Below are 25,926 nucleotides of genomic sequence, written 5' to 3'. Positions count from 1 at the left end.
AAAAGTAAAAAAATTCAGTGGAATTCCAGCCCCCCCCAAAAAAATGCCATTTAAAGGAAAGAAAATGAGGTAGTCATTATAACTTCATTCAGCAGTGAGTCAATATACTCAGAGAATCAAAGAAAGAAACTGAATCAAATAGACTTTCACATATAAAGGTTGCAGTCAAATGTATAAACAACAGACTGATAATTCAGGTCACTCTGAGAGGAAAGAACAAACTTCAGACACCCAAAATGATGGGAGGGGTGCTGCCCTAAGGACTGCTGCTAGCAATTAATTTAGTTGTAAGAAGTAGAGTATATAATTGGAGAAGACTATATGCTCTGACAATTTGGATAAAGTACAATTATCAGAAAATGGGGAAAATTTGAAGATCCTATAAAAATAGCATAAGTTTTCTAATTGCTTTAAAGTTTTTAACTGGATATAAAAGGATATTTCAGTTCAGCTCTGTGGAGATTGCTCATGGTGAAGGGGGCAAAAAACAAACAAAAGATTACCGTTAGAACAGAAGAATAAACCTTCCTAATTGTATATTTATATATTTATCTTTGAGAGTATATAAAATGTATTTGAATATATTTTATTAAGTATGAATATTTTATGAAATATTAAATATTAATGTTTGGGATAATTTAGTATCTTTATAAATACATTTATAAATATAAATTTAATTTATATGTAACTCCTTGTTTTAGGAATTTAATATATATTTTTAATTTTAAGGCTTGTCCTTTTATGTTTGTGTGTGTCTAAACAAGAGACTGCATAGCAAGAGTGTGTTCTAGTTACTTTTGTTTCATAACTACTCCAGAGCTTAGTGGATTAAAACAATATCCATTTTATGGATTCTGTAAATTAGGAATTCAGTCACGATTTTGTCTGGATAGTCAAATAGTGTCATACACTGAGGTCACTTAACAAGATTCAGCTGTTGGGTGAGGGTCCAAAATGACTTTACTCCCCTTGTCCTGTGCCTTGGTGATACTAGCTGAAAGTTTGGGCTCAGAACACCATCATGGGACCTCTGCAGCATGGCGCTTTGAGGGTTATCAGACTTCTTATATGGTATCTGACTTCCCCCTCAGAACAAGCATCCCTAAAGAAACAGGTGAAAGTTTCATGGCATTTTCTACTCTAACTTTGAAAGTTGCATATAATCATTTCTACCATGTTCATTTGCATGGGAGTCATAAGGCCAGCCAGAATTCAAGGAGAGGGTGATTAGACTCCACCCTCTTGATGGAAGAACATCAAGGTCACATAGTACAAGAACATGTGGGATGCAAGCACGTATCTTGGGAAAATACACTGTGACACAACTACTCATATAGCAGGTTTGCATATATATCATAAAATAGTATGAATAGAACTGAGATCAAACAACTTCAGTTATATCAAAAGTTACCTTAAATGTTCAAAGAAAACAATTTTCAGATTTGCTGATAAAGCAGAATCTCTTTACAGTATCTTTTTGTTAACAAAGAAATGAAGGTTAAACACAAAAGAACTATATAGTCATTAAAAGAATGAGAGATGTCTATATATGCTAATCTACAGTGTCCTTACTCTTACTGCTAGTAAGACTACTATTGTACTTGTTAAGTAAAATAAGCATGTTGGAAGAAATGTGTAGGTTACTGTTTAAGAAAGGAGCAATACGATGTGTGTGTGTGAATATATAATGTATATACACACATTATATATTACATATATTAAAATAACAGAATATGTGTGAATATATTTACATATATGTATGTATCTGCTTCTGTTACTAAAAATGGAAGAATAAACATTTTTTTTCATTTCAATTTTTGATTTTTTTTTTTTTTAAAGAAGGAGTTTTTGGCAGGTGGAGGGCCAGAGGGAGAGGGAGAGAGAGAATCTTAAGCAGGTTCCTCACTCAGCATAGTGCCCAGTACAGGGCTCCATCTGACAACCCTGAGATCATGACCCAAGCCAAGATCAAGAGTTGGATGTCCAACCAACTGAGCCACCCAGGTGCTCCTGGAAGAATAAACCTTTCTTAAAATGTTTTTATATATAGTGACCAGGAGAGAATAGGTTAGGAGAAGGGCTGGAAGCTAAACTTTATCTTTAATATCATTGTTTTAGGGGCACCTGGGTGGCTCAGTGGGTTAAAGTCTCTGCCTTTGGTTCAGGTCACGATCCCAGGGTCCTGGGATGGAGCCCCCGCATTGGGCTCTCTGCTCAGCAGGGAGTCTGCTTCCTCCTCTCTGCCTGCCTCTCTGCCTACTTGTGATCTCTGTCAGTCAAATAAATAAAATCTTTAAAAAAAAAAAAATCCTTGTTTTACAGCTACAACCTTGGAACTATTTTACCTATCTATTAAAAACAGTGAAAAATTTAAAGAGCAACCCCTAAAAATTAAAGGTGAAACTAAGTAAGAAAGAATGGACCTAAATGTATATCCAGTTGGCAACATTAGCGCCTAGGGAGGAACTATTCAGAGCCACTTTAAAACAACCATTAAACTGTATCTCTCTTTCTCTGTCTCTGTAGACCGCGCTCTAAGTAAGATAAAAAAGAAGTAGGGAAAGTATTTAGCTATTTTCAATAATGATGCCATGGTCTTAGTTGTTGGTGTTGTTATTTTAATGCTGTTGTGAATGTAATATTGGATAAAATTTAAGTCACCATGCAGTCCTCTGTTATTCCCAGTGTCTTGAGAAGTAGAATTCCTCTTACACAAGAAAACACATACAGATATAAGATAGAATAGATTAATTAAAAATCAACAGTCCTACTTTTTAATTAGAAGAACCAGTATACGGGTGCCTGACTGGCTCAGTCAGAGGAGCATGCCACTCTTGATCCAGGAGTCATGAGTTCAAGCCCCATGTTGGGTGTAGAAATTACTTAAATAAAACTTATAAAAAAGAAGAAGAACCAGTATAAATTCAAACTTCATTTCATATTTTTATCCCTATCTCCACCCATCAATCTTCTGTATCTCAGCTGTGTATACACAAATATGGTTTGCCATGAGTTGTTAATTGTTGAATTGTAATGGATACATTATACTGTCTACTAATATTTATATTTAACATTTTCTATTTTTAAAGAAAAATAACATCTTATTACATATTAATGTGAGCTTTTAAAATGTTTTTTAGTTTTTTGATAAATTGTTGCTTCAGTTAATCTTAGTACCTGTGAAACAAATTTGGTGACTTCCGTGGGAGGAAGACTACCTCCACAATATTCATGCTTACTCTTAACTCTGTCTTCTTAAACTATACAAACTCCCAAGCATGTATTTGCTCTTGCTATAAGACTGGTTTTATAAGAAAATCTGATAAGATCTAACCTAATTTCTATAAAATAATTTATTATGAATAGAGAAGAAGGTATAAGAATGTATAAGTGTATAATTGCAATATATTTGAAAAAGTGCCTAAGGTTTTAATAGATTAGGTAGGTTTTATGATATAGCCTAAAATAGTTCATCTTCAAAATCATACTTGTTTTTATATAAAAACAATCTTAGAATGTTTATCCAAATTGCTTTGTGTCTTATTTTGGCATTTTAAAAATTTATAAATTACAAAGTGTATGAAATTTGATTTATTAATTTTTAAGGCATATTTTTGCTATTTATTGACTGTACACAAGTTCTCTATTTAATCACATAAAAGTAATGATTTCCTCAAGGGGAAAAAGGCAGTAAACAAAGAATCTATTACAAATCATATTAGGTTTGTTCTTTTTAGGTATAAAAATTAGAATTATGAGTTTTAATTTTTAAAATTTATAGTTAAGTTAGATAGAAATATGAAACTCATACTGGTATTTTGATGCATGAAAGTTGTCTTTTACTTGATTAAATGTGATATGAACTTTAAAGTAGCATATGAGAAAGTTCTCATTCAGCCCATCTAACTTATTGTACGTTTAGAAGAAAAAAAATTTTTTTTGAAGTTTACATTTTGGCCAAAATCTTACACAGGTTACTCTTTTAAGGTTCTAACCACATTTAATCAAATATAAGACCACTAACATATTTAACACTTTATTTTCAAATACTTTATTTTTTAGAATGTAAAGTATAAATTTATTTTTTTTCCCATCAGAATACAGTCGTTTTGAAGCCAAAATACATGACTTACGGGAGCAGATGATGAATAGTAGCATTAGTTCAGGATCAGGTTCTCTTCGAACTAGCCAGAAGCGATCCCTCTATGTCAGGTAAATTTTTTTTTACTTCTAATTATGGCAGTCCTTATTTATGCATGCAGATTCCTTCACATTTTTTACTATGACTTAGTTTTATTATAGAAAAATACATTGCAGGGGCTCCTGACCAACTTAGTCGGTGGAGCATTCAACTCTTGATCTCAGGGTTGTGAGTTTGAGCCCCATATTGGGTGTAGAGATTATTTAAAAATAAAATTTTTAAAAAAGAAAAATATTTTGCATCTCAAGAAACATAATTTTATGATTGATTTCCTGAGTGTGTCTTTTGTTATTATAATTGTATTAATGAAAGTTATACAACCCCTTGAATAATAATGAGTGATTATACTGTAGCTTGGTATATCATAACATCCAACACTTACTTTTACTATATTCTTCATAATAAAATGTTCTGAGTAACATTGAGTTACTATAGCAATTTCCATAATAGCAAAGAGAGCATATGGAAATAATAGCTTAAAATAACCTCAGTAAAGGACACAGATTCAGGAAATTTCTACATGCATTTTTTGAATATTTGGGAGAAGTCAACCTTATTTTTCTATAACTAATTAATGTGATAGCTTAAATCTAATAATAGTAAACAGATACCATTAGTATGTAAACTGTTCTTACTGATAGATGACCTATTTGTATTCTGTATACACCTTTTTTTTTAAGCAGAGCTTTTACTCAGCACTTTATTATACTATTATATTAACTGTAGTAGATGGCTATAGGTGATCTCTACAATTTTTCTTATTCTTTCATTCCTTCTGATACTATTGGGGAACATTTCCTAGTATGTTTTATTTATTCTTCTGATGAGAGATGATATATGTTCTGTAAAATAGGCAAGTATCCCATACATGTTTACATATGTGTATAAAAACATTTATGCAAACAAACGTGTACTCTGTATTTGTTTACATATGATATTTTATTCTCTCAAATAATTTTATTCTGTGATAACATAATAAAAGGAAATTTTTCTCACTTTCTTCACTTCTTCTTTTCCTACCCCTACCATTCCTTCTGTCGTACCAGATACTAAGGATCTGGAATCCTTAGTATATCAGATTTTTCTTTCCCTCCACCAATTCTTGCTATATTTATTAAATACATATATATTATATATTATATATAATATATATATATTCTTTTCCAGAGTCCTTAAAATATTTTATGTGATACTGATATCCACAGAAAAAGGAATAACATTTCTGTTTATACTCTCCTTCTTTCATTTTTTTTTTAAAGAGGTTTATTTATTTGACAGTACAAGTAAACAGAACGGGAGGCAGACTAGAGAAGCAGACTCTCCACTGAGCAGAGAACCCCCATGCAGGGCTCTATCCCAGGGCCCTTGGGATCATGACCTGAGCCAAAGGCAGCTGCTTAACTGACTGAGCCACCCAGGCACCCATCTTCTTTAATTTTCTTCTTCTTTTTCTAATTTTAGTATAATTAAGTGTTGCCTTATTTAATAAGTGATTCATTAAAAACTTACAAAGACACAAAAATCAAAACATTAGGTTATAATTGTTTTAGGTACATTTAATGAATCATCTTTCCTTTTTATTTTTTAAAATAAATATTTTTACAAGTTATATGTTACCAAAAAACTTAATGAAAAATAACTGTCACCTCCAGACAATCTCCAATTTCATTCTCTAGAAATAATCATCTCCATTTTCTTAACAAACTCCCTTGCCTTTCTCTCTGTATTTCTAAATAATATGCATATACTGCTGTTTTCCAGTTTACCAACTTTGGACATTATGGACTTACTGCTATAGTAGATAACAACTTTCTCTTTCATATCAAATCATTTTGCCTCTTCCTCTATCAAACATAGTGCCATCACTGCTAATAAAATTAAATGCATTTAGAGTCATGTGACTATGTAGTATCTGTCATTACTTACTGAAATAATATATTATGACCATGCTTCCTTTCTTCAACCTTCATTTCTCCTGGGCATAATAATTGTGTCATTTTTGTTTGCTTAATTGTGCATGTACTTATTATTAAATATCTTTATCTTACAGTTCTCTGGAGTTTTTCACATGGTGAAACGTGATTGCACATATGATCTTACCACTTCAGATTTTTTCCATCTTGTGTGTGTGTGTGTGAGAGAGAGAGAATAGAAGCGTATGTGAGCCGGGGTGGGCAGAGGGAGGCAGAGGGAGAGAGAAAATCTTAAGCAGGCTCTTGCCCAGTGTGGAGCCCAACATGGGGCTTGATCTCATGATCCTGAGATCACAGCCTGAGCTGAAATCAAAAGTGGGATGCTGAACCAACTGAGCCACTTAGGCACCTCGATTTTTTCCATCTTTCTGCTCCAGTCTGGATTGTTGCTCTATAGACTTGCCGTATAGGTCTGACATAGGACTTGCTTTGCCACTGTCCTATTCCTTTTAGCTCTCTGCCATGTCACCATCAGTTTTTTGAGATGCCACCTTTTCTTTCTCAACTTAACTTTTATTTTACAAAAGCACATTCTTCAATAAATATTAAGGAAAGGGTGTGTGGGGGATACTTTTTAATCTTAGCATGTCTGAAAATGACTTTATTTTGCCTTCTTCTTCATAGAGAATTTGGGGTGTAGGGGAAGGGGATAATATCCTGTTTTATTTTCTGAGAGCCCCTTATTTAATCAACCTTAATTTTGTCATCCTCTTTTTATTTCATAGACATAATATCTTCCCATGTTTTTCTAATATTCTCCTCAGATTCTCTGCTTTCATTCTCTGCTTTCTCATATTTCTTTTTTCGAGTTTGCTTGTTTTCTTATTTTTTATATAAGGTGATCTTTTTTAAGATTTTATTTATTTATTTGACAGAGACACAGAGAGACAGGGAACACAAGCAGCGGGAGTGGGAGAGGGGGAAGCATGATTCCTGCCGGGATCCAGTCCCAGGACCTGGGGTCATGACCTGAGCTGAAGGCAGATGCTTAAGGACTGAGCCACCCAAGCACGCCTCTGTGAAGTGATCTTTAAATATTTAGTGATCCTAGCCCAGATGGGCTCCCTTGCTCAGTGGGGAGACTCCTTCTCCCTCTGCTTGTGTTCTCTCTCTCTCTGTCAAATAAATAAAATTTTTAAATACATATATTTAGTGAAGCTAGTGGATTTAACTAGAAAATAATTATCTTTGTTCATTGCCCTCTCCCACCCCAGGTCATTTTTTTCTTTGGGGTCTTTAAATATCTCTAGAAAAGAATCCTTAATCCCTTGCCTGCAATATAAAACAGGTTGCTAGTACTTGAGTTTTCAGTGTGCAGATTCCTTTTTAATCTATTTTTAGGGGCACCTGGGTGGCTCAGTCAGTTAAGCCTCTGCCGTCAGCTCAAGTGATAATCTCCAGATCCTGGAATCAAGCCCCGAATCGGGCTTCCTGCTCAGCAAGGAGTCTGCTTCTTCCTCTCTCTTTCCCTCTGCCCCTCCCCACTTTCTCTCTCTAGCTCTGTTTCAAATAAATAAAATCTTTTTTTAAAAAAAAATCTGTTTTTAGTTTAGCACTTTCCCCCTCCCCACCAAGTTCCAAAGTACAGAGCTTCTCAAATTCTGTTTCTTTGGAAACTAAACCTCTTATCTTCTATGGGTTTGGGAACAGGAGAAGAAATCTAAGGGTCTGAGTGCTATATGAAGTGTTTCTACCAGTTCTTCCGTTTTCACTGCTGTAACTTATCTCTGGATCTTATCTACCTGGATTCTATACACTTCTACTTCCTGAGCATTTCTAGAGTCTTGCTGAGTAAATTATTTCAATATCCCTTTCTTTAGACACCCCAATTAAGCTTCCTCTAATCTGCAGCAATGAATAGGTCTACCCTAAGATCCAGCAATACCATCAGGGAAAATCAAAACCACATTGAGATAACACCTTATGCCAGTTAGAATGGCAAAAATTAACAAGGCAAGAAACAAGAAGTGTTGGAGAGGATGTGGATAAAGGGGAACCCTCTTACACTGTTGGTGGGAATGCCAATTGGTGCAGCCACTTTGGAAAACAGTGTGGAGGTTCCTCAAAAAATTAAAAATAGAGCTACCCTGTGACCCGGAATTGCACTACTGGGTATTTACCCCAAAGAAGAATGTCATGAAGAAGTAATGAAAAGAAGGGCCATATGCACCCCAGTGTTCATAGCAGCAATTCCACAATATTATTCAGCCATCAGAAATGATGAATACCCAACTTTTGCATCAACATGGATGGGACTGGAGGAGATTATGCTAAGTGGAATAAGTCAAGCAGAGAAAGTCAATTACCACATGGTTTCACTTACTTGTGGAACATAAGGAATAGCATGGAGGACATTAGGAGAAGGAAGGGAAAAATGAAGGGGGGCGAAATTGGAAGAGGAGACAAACCATGAGAGATTATGGACTCTGAGAAGCTGAGGGGAGGAGGGGAGGAGGGAATGGATGGGTTGGCCCATTGATGGGTATTAAGAAGGGCATGTATTGCATGAAGTGCTGGGTGTTACACATAAACAATGAATCTTGGAACACTACGTCAAAAACTAATGACATATGATGACTAACATAGCATAATAAAAATTTTTAAAAAGAAGAAAAATTAGGTATCCTGCCTTATTTCTCTCAATACTGAATGAGAAATTTTTATTTTTTCCCCCGCCACCCCCCTGAATGAGAAATTTTTAAAAATGCTTTTAATATAATCCAATGGCAAGCCATATTGAATTCTAAAATGAAGATAAACCTAGAGAGTTGCCCTAAATTTATAAACAAAGAGTAAATATTAAAAGGTACTCTTCTCTTTATTTTGGTTATACACACTGGGTCAGACAAAATCCCTGACAGATCTGAGTCATTAGTTGTAGACTATAAGACTGGATTAACAGAGTGATTATTTTGTCAGGTAATTATTCCTTCCATTCATTCACAAAGCTAGAGTCAATAGAATTTTCAGAGTCAATAATAATGATGAAAACTAACTACAGAGGACTTTAACTCCTGCCAAATATTTTAGAAAAAATATACTGTATTAATATAGTAACTGTAAAATGTTAATCTTTTAAAATTTGATAAAAAGAAAAATTGTGTTCTATTACTTGATTAATGTACAATACTTAAGTTCTTATCCAAAGGAGTTCTTTTAAGGAAAAAATCCTAGCAATTACATTTATAATATAATATAATTCATTTTTGGTTCTAATTTGGCAACTGGAAATTAGGATACAAATATAGAACTTCCTGTAAGTCAGTTTTACTATTTCTTTTTTGTCTTTCTGTTATAGTGCAAATTCTTGAGCTTGACATTATTTTGCCTAGTATGGTATATTGTTCAATTATTTGAATTATACATACTTTCAGAATCCCATGTTAACTTAATATTGGTACTGTGATAACAAATAATCTTGAGGGGGCACACCTGGGTGGCTCAATCAGTTGAGCATCTGACTTTTAGTTTTGGCTCAGGTCATGATCTCAGGCTGTGAGATGGAGACCCTCATTGGGCTCCTCACTCAGCAAGGAGTCTGCTTGAAGATCTCTCCCTCTGCCCCTCCCCTACTCACACGTGCACTCTCTCTCTCTCTAAAATATAAATAAATCTTTAAAACAAACAAAAACACCAAATAAACATGCACATTTTTCTTCTTAATCTAGAGCCCTTTTTGATTATGACAAGACTAAAGACAGTGGCCTTCCCAGTCAGGGATTGAACTTCAAATTTGGAGATATCCTCCATGTTATTAATGCTTCTGATGATGAATGGTGGCAAGCAAGGCAGGTCACACCAGATGGGGAGAGTGACGAAGTTGGGGTAATTCCCAGTAAACGCAGGTAAGTATGAGTCCATTACAGTCTTACTACTTGAACGTAGGGCAACATAGACAAATAATTGTTGATTTTTTAAATTATTTTACTGAGGGTGATTTTTTTTTTTTTTTGGTTTTCCATATTGTGTTTCAGTCATTTAATTTTGTTCACCTTATGTTATCACCAATGGCATAATTAAAGAATATGATGCCCCTAAAGAGAAATCTCTCTAAAGCTCCTATTTAGTTGCTCAAAAAAAATAAATATATTTAAATAACTTTGCTATGTATCTTTACCTTTGGAGGGAGAAAGATTTAAAAGCTTCTGTACTTTATGCAGACAGGTGCATATTTTCAGGATTTTTGATTTTGTGAATTTCCTCCTTTAGACTTGGAAATTGAAAGTGTAAATAAAAATTTTTAGAAGTATCTGGTATTTGCTTCACATCTCTTTCCTTGCTTAATTTAGAAGTGTTGGTACATTCCCTGATCTTTCCTCTTCGCTTTTCACCATTTGTTCTAAGTGATACATACTTATTATCTACTGGCAAAAATGGTTAAGTGGAGATAGTCTTTGAACAAGATGATCCCACCATAAAGAACTCTTTGTAGGTCTATGAAATGCTGCTGAGTGTTCCTTTTTTTGTGGGAAAGGTATTAAAATGTCAGTTTGTATGTCTCCCCAAATAACTTGTTTTTGAGGTCTGATTTGTGCAAATCTTTGCCTGAAAGTCTTCGTAGGTTTTAAAATAGCCTGCAAAAATCATTAATGAGACATTAATGTTTATTCTAGCTGGTTAATTCACGTCAGGTCAAGCTTATGATGTAATACTTATTTTAAGAGTCTATAATTGATAAGTATGCCAAATCATATACCTATTTATAGGACTCTCTATATATTTATATTACTGTTTATAGAAGTTGAAGAGTAGGAATATTAAGGTATAACCAAGATTTGTAGTTGTGGTTTGGGGATTTATGACTGTTCTTGACTAGATCCATATTTTTAACAAGATCCAACTATTTGGCTAGATCGTATATTTGGTAGCAACTCCTCTTTTAGCAATGCAGCCCTCAGCATAACTTTTTTCCTAGAATAGAACATAGTCTGCTTTAAATTCAGAAATGCTTCCTCTGTCTCTGTGCCTCATTGAGTCAGTAGAAACCTCACATCTTAAATACCAAAGTCAGAGTTCCTAAAAATTGTCTTATTCTTTGGCACCTCCTATCTTGCATGGGCTTTATGTGTGTCTGCAACAAATAAGAAATACACTGACTTTGGTAGAAAGTGATTCTTCTTTTTTGTGTAAAAATTCTATAAAGTTGGGTTTTTAAGTCAGAAGTGCTGCAGGAGACTTAAGACCCCTCTAAATTTCCAAATTCACAAATAACATTATAGAATGTAATTTTCTTCCATAAACCACATATGGAACCACAACTGATTATGCCATTTCATTTTGAATGTATTCAAAATTTCAATTTTCTTAAGTAAAACTATCTTTTAAACGTTTTTACTTCTAATAGCCCAAGGAATTGTAGTTAGTACTACTACTAATAAAAGTTTTCAGCTTTTATTCAGGAACAGTATTTACAAATAAACACAATTTAAGTCACTCAGCTACTTAGTGAACAAGGTAAGGATGAGAAAACAAAGCCATTTTAAGTTGTAAACTTTTACTCACTAAATGTTAGTTTTGCAGTGCGCTCAATAAGTGCCAAGGCAAAATTACAGATTAGTTAATTTAGAATAGTAAAAACAAGTGTTAAGTCCATGACTGCTAAGGTTCTTCTATACTCACAGTAAAACTGTATCACTAGATAAGGAAGAAAATGCATTTATTTATAAACGATTTTGGTAGGTTTTCCTGCTATATACTAACATAATTGCTATGTTGAAATTAAGGATAAAAAGTTTAATTGACATGAAAGTTTACAAGGTTTGTGTTGGTATTGCAATCTACATGAAACATTTATTTTGGGGTAATTTTATAGGCTTGCTTATTTTGAATAGTTAACACTTTAACAAGTTTCAGAATTCAGATCTAAAAGCTATACAGGCTTCCTCTTAAACTATACTCCTGGCACTCTTTTCAGTTTTAGAGGGATGACTAATATTACCAGGTCTTGTATATCCTTCCACAGGTATTTTAAAACTCTTTAAGATTTTTTGTATACTATAATTGGTTACTTTATGTATATACACAAATCTATCACTGGAGATAAATTTAATTTTTGTATTTCCCATTTTTTAATAAAAATTTCAGAGCTACAGCAAAATACACAAGGAATAATAGTACAAGGAACACCCACATATCCTTCACCTACTTTCACCAGTTGTGACCATTTTGCCCTATTTGCTTTCTCTCTCTCATGCTTGATTTTTTTTTAGCATATATGCATGCCCCATGCTAAGCTAATACTGAAACAAAAACACCAAAAAAATCCAGAAAATTGCTAAACTCAGAAGTGGTTCCTAATAATAATTTCAGAATAATTATGGAATATGAATTCATCTATAAGTACACATGTACTGTTTTTTGATACTTCACAAGTGGTTTTGTTTTGTAATGACCCCTGTATTTCACTTTCAGAAATTATTTTTAATTTGGGGATACAAACCTAAATGGTTTCTGAAGGTTTTAGAATATAAAAATGCCCCATACTAAAGTATTATTTCTGATGATTTCTAGTTAGACGGTTAGATATTTTGGTGTACTTTAAAAATAACATTCTGTACTTTGACAGAGTTGAGAAGAAAGAACGAGCCCGGTTAAAAACAGTGAAATTTAATTCTAAAACAAGAGGAGATAAAGGGGTGAGTATATGAAATGTCTTTTCCTAGATATTAATAATTGAGAATAATAGGCTTTTTCATAATTCTTGCCAGAGCTACACTATTAAAATTAGAAGGATTTTGCCATAAGAGTTAACTATCAACAGCTCTTGCCATGATGCTTTGTAATAGTAGATGCTGAAGTAAGTAATTTATTAAAGCACTTCATTTTACAGACCTTTCCAGATTATTGAAACTATCATTTGATACATTCTTAACAACATACTTTGGTAAGGTTATTTTTACAAGTGAAATAAATTCAGCTTGCCGTTAGATGTCCAGCTAGAAATTTGTATTAATCATGATAGCTAATTTAATCATCTTCTGAGAAGATATGCCCTAGAATATTATTAACTAGGTCATAGTGTAAGTTTTCATTTCCCCCTTCACAATTTATTAAGAGAATCCATGCTTTAAATATTTGAATCAATATGAATTTTTATTTTAAGGGAATAAAGAAAGGGACAGTAGAGGATGAGTTTATAGACAGTCAAGAAATACTTCTAAATTCTTTCATATATAATTTTAAACGTGTTTTTGTTTTCATTTTTAAGTTCTGCTTGAATCTAATGGATGCCAGTATATGAAATACTGCAGGCTTTGTCCTGAATGATGTGTGTAATCCTACAATGGAGTATTTTAGTAATAAGCCTGAAGAAATAAGCTGAACACATAAGTTGTCTTGAAATACTATTCCTAGGAATGTTTTGGATTCGTTTTTTTTGATCTAAAGCAAAAGTTTTATACATCATTTGATCATATTTCAAATGAATGTGTAAAGTTAACTCAGCAAATTAATTAACCTTATCTGTACTTCTCTGATAGCACTAAGCACTCAAACATAAAGGCATAAAATTAAAGATAAGCAGTATCCTCAATCAAAGAAATTAAATCTGAGTAAATTGTATAATGTATTCAGTTATCTTAGAAATGATAATTTCCTTTAAAATTGCAGCTTTCAGAAAATAAAAAATTATATAATATGATCTGAAACAATATTTAAAATAGAAATTTGGGGGAGGGAAAAAATCCCAAGTAAATGCTCAGGATTTGAAATCTATACAATGCTTTTTGTGCTTGTTTTATATATGTCTTTAAAAATAACTTAGTAAAATACACTGTCAATGTATTGAAAAAGAGGTTGCATGTTGTAACTTTTCTTCCATACTATAAGAGGTTAACTGAATTAACGACATTTAAATCTTAGTCTTGTTTGTTGACTGTAACCAACCTTATACACAGTCACTGTGTCCTAACACAGCACCAGAGGATGCATGATACTGAGTGGGGTAAAAATACGCTTGCCATTGATGCAGAACTGCATTTCTTTCTGTACTACAATTTCCCATTCTGAGTTCATCTTCTCCTTTCCTTACGTGGTGGTTTATGGTTATTTCTACTGCAGACTTATAACATTTCAGTTTCTCATTAACATTTTTAACATCTATTTAGCTATTTTGACATACCACATAGAGAAATTCTATGCTTAATATATATCATGATTTTGTGATATTTCATCAGTTCTTTTATTTATTATACTCTCTTGCAATATAGCATTAATAACAATAAATAGAGTATTTTGTATTGAGAATGTAGACAATCCAGAGGTAGTATGTTTCTTCAGTTTTGTGTTGTCCCTACACATACTTGTCTTCTTTGCTTTGTGCTATTTTTTCTTCATCGAGAGGACATTAAATGTAATACAATTAATTCTTTCTTAACTAACAAGCATTTCTTTCTGTCCTATATTATGATATCTTTATGATATCTCATTTTGGCTAACTGCAAAGATACCAAAAATCAAAACATTTTAAACTTCATGTTTCTTTTGGTTGTTTGCTGTGAAACTGACTCTGACCACTATATATGCAGTAGGAGGGATAAATACCTTTTATTAAAAACATAACAGTTTTATTAGATACCATAAAAATTGTTACTTTATAAATTCATTGATGATTTTTATGAACAAGAAGATTTAATCCTTCCCTAAATTAGATTATCATAAATTGTTCTGTATTGAAACCTAAGTTTTCTTCTGTTTCTCTTTTCTAAAATTTGGATTCAAGCAAAGATTTTTATTTAAATAATGCTACTTGACAGTTGTAAGTCCAAATTTCTGGACAGTATTTTTTCTTATCAACTTAATTTTTAACTTCTGCTTAGCATTATCAGAGCCTCCAAATTTTAGGATTGAAATCAGGACAATCTGTTGGACTAATGAGCTCTATGAATTTATTAATCCTGAATTATTGATATGAAAAGGCAAAAATAAAAGTTTAATCTTGTTTTAAAAAAAAAAAAAGTTTAATCTTGTTTTTATGTTAAGATTCCTGCCAAAACAAATCCTTTCAAGTAATAGAATTGGAGCAAAAATTACTTTATTCTCCCTCAGCACCTAATTGCCAGACATCACGTGCTTAAAAATACAGGCATGCCAAAACATACTTCCTGATGTGGATATACTTCAAAATAATGATAGCATTTTATGACATTGGATTAAACTCAAGAAAAGTCAGAACAAGATTTTTTTATCCTTTATATTGTTCCTGCTTCAAAAAGTAATAATTCCTAAGTGTCATTGCTAGGTCAGGCCATTTCCTTCAAGACATAATGTTTGTGACAGAAATTACAAAAGAAGTTATTCCTCTTTAAACTCATCACCTTTCTTAACGTGGCCTGGTTTTAAATCTGTGAAGGCACAAATGGGACATTGAAGAAGGGAGAAAATCTCTTTCCAACATCTGTGTCGTAGGGGACATCAGATCAGCTGTGCAGCTTCTCCACAGCAGTACTGTATGATTATTAGGATCTTCATTGCCCTTTTGGTTTTTATAGGCACCTGAATTTTTATTTCCTATTCAAGATATGGTGCCAGTGAATTTAATCTGGTTCCAGTTTATTTATATATACTTTTAAAAATAGATGAATATAGTAGAACTTAAAGACAAATCAGTTAGGATGGCATTCATGTTGGCCAAGAGAGCTCTGACTCTTCTTTCTTGGGATAGCTTCAATAAATCTTTTGCTGGATTATGTATGCTTGATGGACCCCTCTTAGTTTTCTTCTCATTTTCTGATTCATACCATAACTATTTATCTTTTTTCTCTTCAAAAAAAAAAAAAAAAAGATTGGTTCATTGTTTTTAAATATTCAGAACTAGCAACTTTCTCAGTTGTTTTGGTTTTCTTTTTTAATAGTGGCTTTTTGTTAGTTCATTGGAGCCACCAAAAAGGGGAGGGAGGGAATATGCTCAAGTCAGAGGAAAATGAAGATTATTACCTACTGCACAAAAAATACTTGAATAGCCTAAAGTAATGACTTAAAATAGCTTTTGCTATAGAGCACTTCATACCTGGGAATCTTCTAGAAAAATATGGATTGATAAGAACAGAAGTTAGCAGGTTTGTACTATAGTAGTAACTAATTTGAGTTACTCTTCAAGTAGCACTTACTCCTTATTTCTAGGGTTTTTTTTTTTTAATCATCTAGCACTTTCTCCTTATTTCTGGGTATTACTGAATTGCATTGTAAATTTTTCAATATTTTAAATTGAGAAATGTTAGGAGTTTATACAAAGTTAGAAATTCACTTTGTGATTAATAAATTCATATACAAACTGCACACTGTGGTCACAAGAGTCAGCTTCCACAAAGCTGCTAAGCTGGGCCTTTGTACACACAGATAGTAGACATCCCTTTGTTTTGCCCCTCCTTCTCTTCTTCAGCAGTCATTCAATGACAAGCGTAAAAAGAACCTCTTTTCCCGAAAATTCCCCTTCTACAAGAACAAGGACCAGAGTGAACAGGAAACAAGTGATGCTGACCGTAAGTATGTGGATCCAGTGGTCAACTGAAAATAAATGTAGAGGGACCTACTGCCCTGCAGTTGGTTGTTACCATGGAGACAGTTTCAAGAGCTGCAACAGGTTACTAATTGTCTTAACCAGGGGCAACTTAACAGATGTAAATTAATTTGCATACCAGTCTTAACTTTTTCTGGCACCTTAGGAATTCTTAATTTAAAGCTAACAGTATTTTTAAGCTGTGTGTTTAAAATAAAGTTACTTGTTGGAAGGGTTCTTAGAAGAAACGCTTAAAATACTCTCAAATAATATTTTAGAGGAATATTATGGACACCTGAGAAGCTACTTAATGATTACACTATATGTAATTAATTGGTCATTAAGCATTGACAATCTTTGATCATAGATCCTCTGGAATCATTCCATTCTATCTTGTATCTTCACTATATGTAGACAGTGAATTTTACTTTTAAAATAACAAGAAATCTCAAATTTTGCTTCTCTAAATCAGCTTTTAAGCTAAAACTTTGATTTCTTTAGTACATTACATTCAGCTGCTAGCTTATTTCAAACTTTCAGAAATCTACAAAAACACTCTAGAATATGTGCACCTGTAATGGTCTTGGAACTGTCTCTTATTGTAGCACCAATTTTATGCATTACTGACAACTATTTTCTTTGATTATCTTTTTATTGCTTGCTCTCTGGGAACTACTCTCTACAGGAGATCCCTGACGACATGGGATCAAAAGGCCTGAGTAAGTGATCAAAATACTCCCAAGTTATTTTTTAACCTCCATCTACAGAACTACCTTTTTCAGATACGTTTTGAGATTCATGGTAGCGCCTTTCTGGTATGAGGAGGTATATGATTTAGATTGCTTTTAGACTTTTCATGTTAATAATGTGCTTGGGATTTTTATTTCTATAATACATACCTTTTGTTTTTCTGATGCTCCATTTTTCACATGTCATTTGAAAAAATTGCTCATAATTATATTTTCCTTTTTGTAATCTTTATGACAGGTATTTTTTTTAAGTAAAAGACTTTTTTTAAGCTTTTTAAAATAATACTACCTGCCTTCATTACTAGAATGTAGAAAATAATCTTGCAGTTTTCGTCCGCCAGGCTTTTTTGTTAAAATAAGTTAAAATCACTTCGATTGTATGTTAGAAAAGCATTGCTATGATGTGAAACTATAGAATATAATGAGTCTTAAATTAATAGAAAACAATTGTGGACCTCAAATTCAAGTAGCAGTTGATATAAGGGGATGGAAATTGTAGATCTCTTTTTCCAAGGAGGTTGTAAATTATTAAAAGAACTATGAGAAGTACTATCCTTTATTTTTCCTTTAACCAAGATGTTGTCAGTGGTTTTGAGTTGTTCTTACTTAATTTTCTAACTAGTACTTAGTTTTCATATAAACTTGGTACACTCTGGTATATAGGAGTCAGTAAATGTTAGAGTGAATAGATGAAACAAGTCATTTTTTAGCAAACAAAAGTTTAAATTTATGTGTTCTCAAATTGATTATATATGAAAGTTTATCAAATATTACTAAGTTATTTTAGGTGACAGTGACTCATAGAAATAATAATCTCTTAAGCTAAAGTTTTTTCCTGGATGGTTATTTCTATTTGGATTACTAAGCATTTTGAAAACTTAACTTTTTGTAATTCCTTGGTCATTAAGGATATAAGTAATACCGGGGCACTTGGGTGGTTCAGTCATTTAAGCATCCAGCTATTGATCTCAACGTGGTCTTGATCTCAGGGTCGTAAGTTCAGGCCCCATATTGGGCTCCATGCCCAGCATGTTAAAAAAAAGATAGGGTCACCTGGGTGGCTCAGTTGTTAAGCATCTGCCTTTGGCTCAGGTCATGATCGTAGGGTCCTCAGATCGAGCCCCACTTCAGGTTCCCTGCTCCGTGGAACACCTGCTTCTCCCTCTCCCACTCCCCCTACTTATATTCCCTTTCTCACTGTCTCTCTGTCAAATATATAAGTAAAATCTTAAAAAAAAAATTAGAGATCAGTATCTTTTTAACTTTTTAAGATCTACATTAATAAACATTATATTTCATAGAAGGTTTTTTTTCCTTGATTTCTGCTAACTTTATACTGGAATTTTAATCTAAAGTAAAGGTACTTTTATTTCAACCTAATGATTAAAGGTTTGTATTAGATTGAAGACAGTATACTTTATATGTAATTATTTCTATATAGATACATTTTGCTTGTGCCTTTTTACGATTCAGCAAGAGCCACAAATTTACTATTACTAATGGCACCCTTTTTTAATCTTTTTTACCTTTGGTAAAAATCTTTAAAACTGGAAAATATTTACATAGATTCTTAATGCTATAGAATTTATTTTGAGAACGATGTGTTTTAAAGGTGGTATGATTCAGCATAAGAACCCACAGATTTTTTTATTATCTGCTAAATCATTAGAGACCTGTGGAAAACTCATCAGAAAGGAACTAAATGGATTTGTTTACTATATTGATACTGTCATGATGGATGTAATTAAACCTTGACCATATCTTATTTCCATCTCTCATTTGGACAATTGGGATTTGAGAAGAGAAACGAGAGAAAAATAGTAGCTGATTACCAGACAGTGTCCTTTAGAAAAGGATTTAATTTTCTGGAGAGAGACTTAAGATCCCTTCATGATAGGTTTTGTGCTTCATCTCACAGGAACTAAGATAACTTATTCACCTGGTAACGTGATCAAATCAAGAAGATTTTGTTTGGAAAATACTGAGGGAGATAGGAAAATATCAGTAAAAATTCTAAACCTGGATAAAACATATGACTGGCAATTGACAAGGTGCCAATTGTTATATAACAGAAAATGCTAGGGAAAGGGTGGTCAGGAACATTATTTGTAGCCTCAGTAATCCACATTCTGAAGTTTCAAATACAGGAAATAAACTAAGCAGAATCCTGAGATTTTAATGTAAAGAAATAAATATGACTTCTCTACGTAGTCATCAAGCCTTATTGAAACAGGACTCGTGAAGGGACTGAGAAGAAAAGGCATAAATTCAGAGAAACAAATCCACTGAAGAAATGGAATAATACTGAAAACAAGAAAGATATACATCTACATGTAATTTCATACAACCTGTGAAAAATAGGGTATTTTAATTAAAGAGAGAAAAGTGATAACCTAGAACACTTTTCATACACATGAACTCAGTGATTCTACAGAAAAGAGAAATAAATCATTGATTTGCCCTGTTGAGAGCAGAAGAAACAATGAGAATTGGCCTTTCCAATCCTATTTTGACTAACAACTAACTAGAATATGATGGAAGTCTGAGAGAATGCAAGTAAATCATCATAGCTGTGAAAAGCTAGAAATAGAGATGGGTGCAGCTTGTATATCTTAAGAAGGCAACTTTGAAAAAGGTCAGAAGGAAAAATGTAAGATTCCTTTTAACAGAGACTTTTAAAAAAGTAAGTTCAGGAGGAGCTATGTAAGGTGCTCAAAAGTGAAATCATGATACATGGTTTCAGGTGAGGTTTGTAGCTGTAGTGCAATTTTTACAACTTTCCGTTTTGTAGAACATCTCAAAAACTCTTAGGTACATAAGAAAGAGATATGTAATGGGAAGCTTTCTCAAAGACTTACAGAAGCAAAGTTGTGTGGAGCTCTTAGATGCCAAAACCAGACTTATTGGTAAAGAATGAGAGTAGTAGTATTGCTTGAGATTGGTGATGTATATAGGTAGTAAGGAGAGCACGGAAAAGGCATTTCATACATTCTCAGGAAGAAATGTTTGATGAGAAAGGGGAGACTTGGTTAGAGATTTGAAATGGCTGTGGTCATCAAACTTCATAAAATCAAAATTAAAACTCAAAGAATATACCATGTATGTCAAAGGGGGATAATGCCTTTACACTACGAATTCCTAACAGATCAATAAGAAACAGACAAATCTGGGGCCCCTGGGTGGCTCAGTGGGTTAAGCCGCTGCCTTCGGCTCAGGTCATGATCTCAGGGTCCTGGGATCGAGTCCCACATCGGGCTCTCTGCTCAGCAGGGAGCCTGCTTCCCTTCCTCTCTCTCTCTGCGCCTGCCTCTCTGCCTACCTGTGATCTCTCTCTGTCAAATTAAAAAAAAAAAAAATCTTAAATAAACACCTTTGCCTTGTTGATTAAAAAAAAAAAAGAAACAGACAAATCTTCATTTGATAACTGAACGGAGGATATGAGAAGAATGCTCAAAAGATAAATGAGTGTATGAAAATACTTGATGTCCCCAGTGATCAGTAAACAAAATTATAGTTTCTGTCCATCATCTTGACAGATATTTCTTTTAAATTTCCTTTAAATACCACAGAACCCAGTGGTATTGTTTTGTGGAATCACTAGTTTTAATATATAACCACTATGCATATCTGGAAAAATGTATCTTTTTTGACCTACTAATTCCTCTTCAAGGAATTATCCTAAGTATGTAATCAGAGATAGAGATAAAGGTTTATATATCAGTAAGTTTAATTTTATTGAGAAATTACAGTCAAAAAAATACAAAACCATCCTAAAATACCTTTATATTTGGAAAGTGGTTAATGAAGTATGATTTATCTGTATTTTGTAATATCATATAACCATTGAAAATCGTATTAAAACATGACATGGGAAAATGCTCATAATATAAATGAGAAAAAAAGAATATGATACTATATTATCTCAGACTTGTAAATAAACATATATTTATGGTAGTTTGGAATAGTGTTGCTTTGAACAGGCTTGCACATGTCCTCTGGTCAACATATATATGTCTTCGTGTTGGGGAAATACTGAGGAAAGGAATTGCTAGGTCATACATACATACATCTGTTGAGATTTAGTAGTGGCTGCCAAATAGTTTTCCATAGTCATTGTACCAATTTCCCCAACCCCAGTAGTATTTGAGTTCCAGTTGCTACTTACCTTGTCTGTGTTTGGCATATCTGTTTTTGGTTTTGTTTTTTTTGTTGTTGTTTCTTTGTTTGTTTCCATTATAGCCATTCTGGTGGATGGTAGAGATACCCGTTGTGACTTTATTTTGCATTTCCCTGATAAGTAATTACAGGAAAAAATTAGAACACCTTCTTATATGTTTACTGGATTTTTTAATACCTTTTTTGATTAGGTTCCTTAAAAATATATTTTTAATTATCAAGAAGAAAGCATTTTACCTTTCTAATAAACTCCCAGCAGTGGTGACAATGCTATCCAAGAGCCAAGCTTTGAATAGCAAGATTTTACTGTAGAGTTACGTAAAGGGATACCTGAAAGAACGAAGAATTGATTGCATAACAACTATAGGTAATCTTAGAGAACTCAAAGGAGAAATCCCCAGAAAAGACAAAAGAGATTTGTAATAGCTTTAACTTTTTAACTGTATAACATGCCAAATATATTCAGTAGTAGAAGAATAGTAAAACCCTGCAAGTATTCATTTACCCAACTTCTGTAATTGTCAACTCATGGTTAATTTTGTCTCTTCTGCACTCCCACTTACTTTCCTCCTTCACTCACTCCATTGCAGCAACTAATGTTACTATCTTTTATGTATTAGAGATTGTAGAGTACAATACTAATCCTAATATAAATTTTAATTTTTTTTAATGTGTCGTTCCTACTTTCAGGAATGAATTTTAAGGAAATAAGACAAGTTGTATAAATGAAAACATTCCTAATTACTGATGTTGGTGGAAAACAATTTAAAGCAAACTAAAAAGTCTGGGTAATAAGTAGGTAAATTATGACTTATCAGTTCAATAGAATATGATGCAACAATTTAAAATGATTGTTTCGAAGTACATGGGTAATATGGGAAGAAATTTTTAAATATAAACTTTTTAAAAACATTTTATATGTGCTTGTCATATATTATTCAGCCTTAGAATTTTTAATGTCCCTGCTATATTTAAAATATTTATAATCATAGTTAAGAAAGTTGTATCTTTACACCTGAAACTAACACAACATTGTATGTCAACTATCCTGCAATTTTTAAAAAGGAAAAAAAAATTATATCTTGTTTTTGCAGGTTAGAATAACAGACTTATTTTTCATTATGACAGCAATTCAAGAACTATTATCTTCATTTGAAATCTTACATTCTGCCATTCTCAGAACTCTTCAGTAGTACCTCTTGATTTTAGGAGATTCTGTGGGTGGCATGGTACAGCAGATATTTCTCCTCGAGCTATTCTCTTTCCCTTAAAGTTTTTTTTTCCTTTGCCTCACATAAGAAATTTTAGATTTCTCTTTCTACTGTGGAAAATTTTGTTTTTTATTTTTTATAATTTTTTTTTAACTCTCTGGAGATACTTATTGAGAAAACATTCAAGATTATGTTTACATGGGGAGAGTACCTGGTGTTTACCCAACAAGTTATGAGATAGAGTCATTTTCAAGGGGAGGCCAGGCAATTTGCAAGTAGATGTATTTGCTTTATCTTTTTTGTTTTGCAAAAAGCAGAACAGCCATTGTCAGTTTTATCAAAACAGAGTTTCTCAGAAATACTAGTCTAGAGGCGCCTGGGTGGCTCAATGGGTTAAGCCTCTGCCTTGGGCTCAGGTCATGATCCTCGGGGTCTTGGGATTGAGTCCTGCATCGGGCTCTCTGCTCGGCGGGGAACCTGTTTTCCCCTCCTCTCTTCTCTGCTTGCCTCTCTGCCTACATGTGATCTCTGTCAAATAAATAAATAAAATCTTTTAAAAAAGAAAGAAAGAAAGAAATACTAGTCTATTTTAAAATACAGTCCCACCTTCTAGAATTCCCTTCCGTTTGACTTATTTTGGTGCATATGAATCTATGACATCTAAAATATTTTGTCTGTATGATCTCAGAAACCTGGATTTTCATTCCTCTTCAGGAACAAGAAAGAAGCTGAACTAAAAGCAAGATCATTTATTTTTTTAAGATATCCCTTCATTAAAATGGGCATCTCTTTGCTCAAATATAACTTGTGTCTTTTGTTAGTCATTACTGTTTCAAAAAATTAAATTAAATGGTGCCAACTGCATTTTTCTCTTTTTGGGTTCTTTGTCTACATTTGGACTAATTAAGGATCACTTTTTTCTACTTGATTATTTGTCATAGGTTTTGTTCATAAACTGTTGTACAAAAATGGAGCATTGTCTTTAATTACAGTTTCTTTCCTTCCTAATTCATATTTATTTGGGGGGAAAAAACTTTTCAAAGAAAATCAAGAATGCTTTTTTAAAAATTCTTTGAGTATGTGTGATCTATACCTCAACATTTTGTAATGTCGCCTTGTGTTTATTTTGATAATTTGCTTCTTTAAACTCATGACACTGTGTTTTCTTTATTTTTTCCATTGTCCTGCAATTTCAGAGCATATAACTTCTAATGCCAGCGATAGTGAAAGTAGTTACCGTAAGTGTTTCAATACTTGTTCTTTTGTAATCACAAGTAATGTATATCCTTTGGGAGTTTTTTTGTCTTAGTGATATATTCTAAATACTGAACATCAGGTGCTTAATATTTTAAAATCAGAGAGAGCCAAGTAAAATTCTGTACTTGAAAAATAAAGTCATACTATGTATAAATGTTAACAGAGTTCCCAATTTTTCATAAAACTCTAAAATCCTTTTTACAGACAGTGCTACTTGTGTACATAGTACGTGTGTGTGTGTGTGTGTGTGTGTGTGTGTGTGTGTCTTTTACAAGAAAATACCTGGTTAAATGAGGGGTAAACTTATATTTTACCATTTTCTTTAGTTAAATCTATTTTAGTATGAGCATTAAAATATTTTTCAGTAATGCTAACTTATAGTTAGCTTTATTTCCTTTTTTATTTTTTGTTACCAGTAATTATCTAGATCAAGTTATTGTTTACTACCAGCTTCTGGTGAACCTAAACGAAGAAGGAACTATATTCAACAGTTGCTCAAACAATAATACTGATTTCTTTTTTGGTATCCTTATGTTACATTTTTGCTATTGTATTGTTAAGTGAACTATACAAGCATCTGGAGTTTTTAAAGAGATTTGGGTATGGGAGAGGGAAGTACATGAATATTATCAGTTGTGGTACCTTAAAAATTAAAATTGCTTTTCTAACTTTTTTTTTTTACTGCTGTCTAATATGAAAGTAATCTTGATTACAGATGAGTATGGCTGCTCAAAAGGTCCATCCTGTTAATATCAGTCTCTGATATTTTTCATGTTGACAATATATACTTTTAACCCTCATTCGATTGGTTGTTATTTTTTTCATAATAGTTACATAATTGTCTTTTTTTTTTTGGTGTGGGAATGTGATTTCTTATTAATGTTTTATATATAATCATATAATCAGAACTCACCATAGAGTAGTTGAGTAACTTTCTAGACTTGGGAGGAAAAAAAAGAGGTAATGAAAGTATATACTGTCTGTCGCACCATTTGCATGAATTGTTAGGTGTGGAATATTTGAATTGCATGTTTTTGCTAATATGTAAACCCTGTTTTACATACAGTATTTTTAAAGTAGCTTTTAAGTATGTATTTTATATATTATAATAAAACAGTGAAATACACTTTTAAAGCCAATATATGAATTTAAAAGATCATAGCTGCATACCTATGATATAAAACCAGTGCCAAATTTAGTGAAAAACTTGTTATAGAATCATGATAATCAAGGAGAAAATCCTCAAATATGTTATCCGACATTGTTTGTTTTCATGGAACCACTTGAAGTAACAGTCCTTCCTAATTTGTTTTCTATACGTGTGTGTGTGTGTGTGTGTGTATGTGTGTGTGTTAAGAACTAGAATTTTTAACTCTTTCAGCTCCTTTTGCTGAGTCAAGATACAATTTCTTTAGTTTTTTATTGACAACATTCTTAAGCTCTAAACTTTTAATTTAATCTGCGAGGATTTAACTTCTAAAGTGCTTTCACATAATTAAAAATTAAAAGCAAAATATATTTTATTTCATTTGCTATCTATCTGATTCATAGTTGGAGAGGGAAGGGAAGGATTTCGTTTTATCCAAAGCCTTTTTTTTTTTTTTGAAGCTCTAATTGGCTTTATTAAGCAATTTATGAATTGTGCAACATCCCATTCCAGCAAGTAGAAGGGAGCACCCTTATCTAAAGCTTTTTAAATTCATTTTTAGGTAATTTTTTAATTGAATAAATGAATTATTAGAACAGTGGATTTTTTCCATCAGTGAAATAGTGACAATAGTTTTACCTTTATATTAAAAATTTTTATTATAAAATAGTTGTAATTATAAAAATGTATATATATCCTGTTATATATTGTATCTGG

The 25,926-nt window shown here is 32.7% G+C and overlaps 1 protein-coding gene across 17 annotated transcripts in view; it reads left to right on the top strand.

The window, feature by feature from the left end:
* DLG1 (discs large MAGUK scaffold protein 1) overlaps positions 1–25,926 on the top strand; it is a 257,847-nt gene that overhangs the window by 208,305 nt on the left and 23,616 nt on the right. For 4 of the 17 annotated variants that reach the window (XM_046001684.1, XM_046001690.1, XM_046001696.1 and 1 more), the window contains 6 exons: positions 4,098–4,212; positions 9,843–10,019; positions 12,740–12,809; positions 17,355–17,388; positions 24,002–24,043; positions 24,763–24,798. In XM_046001684.1, coding sequence (XP_045857640.1) covers positions 4,098–4,212; positions 9,843–10,019; positions 12,740–12,809; positions 17,355–17,388; positions 24,002–24,043; positions 24,763–24,798 — 474 coding nt within the window. Of the gene's footprint in view, positions 1–4,097; positions 4,213–9,842; positions 10,020–12,739; positions 12,810–16,552; positions 16,653–17,354; positions 17,389–24,001; positions 24,044–24,762; positions 24,799–25,926 lie in introns of all 17 variants that reach the window. The other 13 variants (XM_046001686.1, XM_046001692.1, XM_046001697.1 and 10 more) reach the window with 6 other exon arrangements.

The sequence above is a fragment of the Meles meles genome, chromosome 4 (genome assembly GCF_922984935.1).
Source record: "Meles meles chromosome 4, mMelMel3.1 paternal haplotype, whole genome shotgun sequence".
NCBI lineage: Eukaryota > Metazoa > Chordata > Mammalia > Carnivora > Mustelidae > Meles > Meles meles.
The sequence above is the reverse complement of the archived record's forward strand: the minus strand, read 5'-3'. Positions and strand labels throughout refer to the sequence as shown.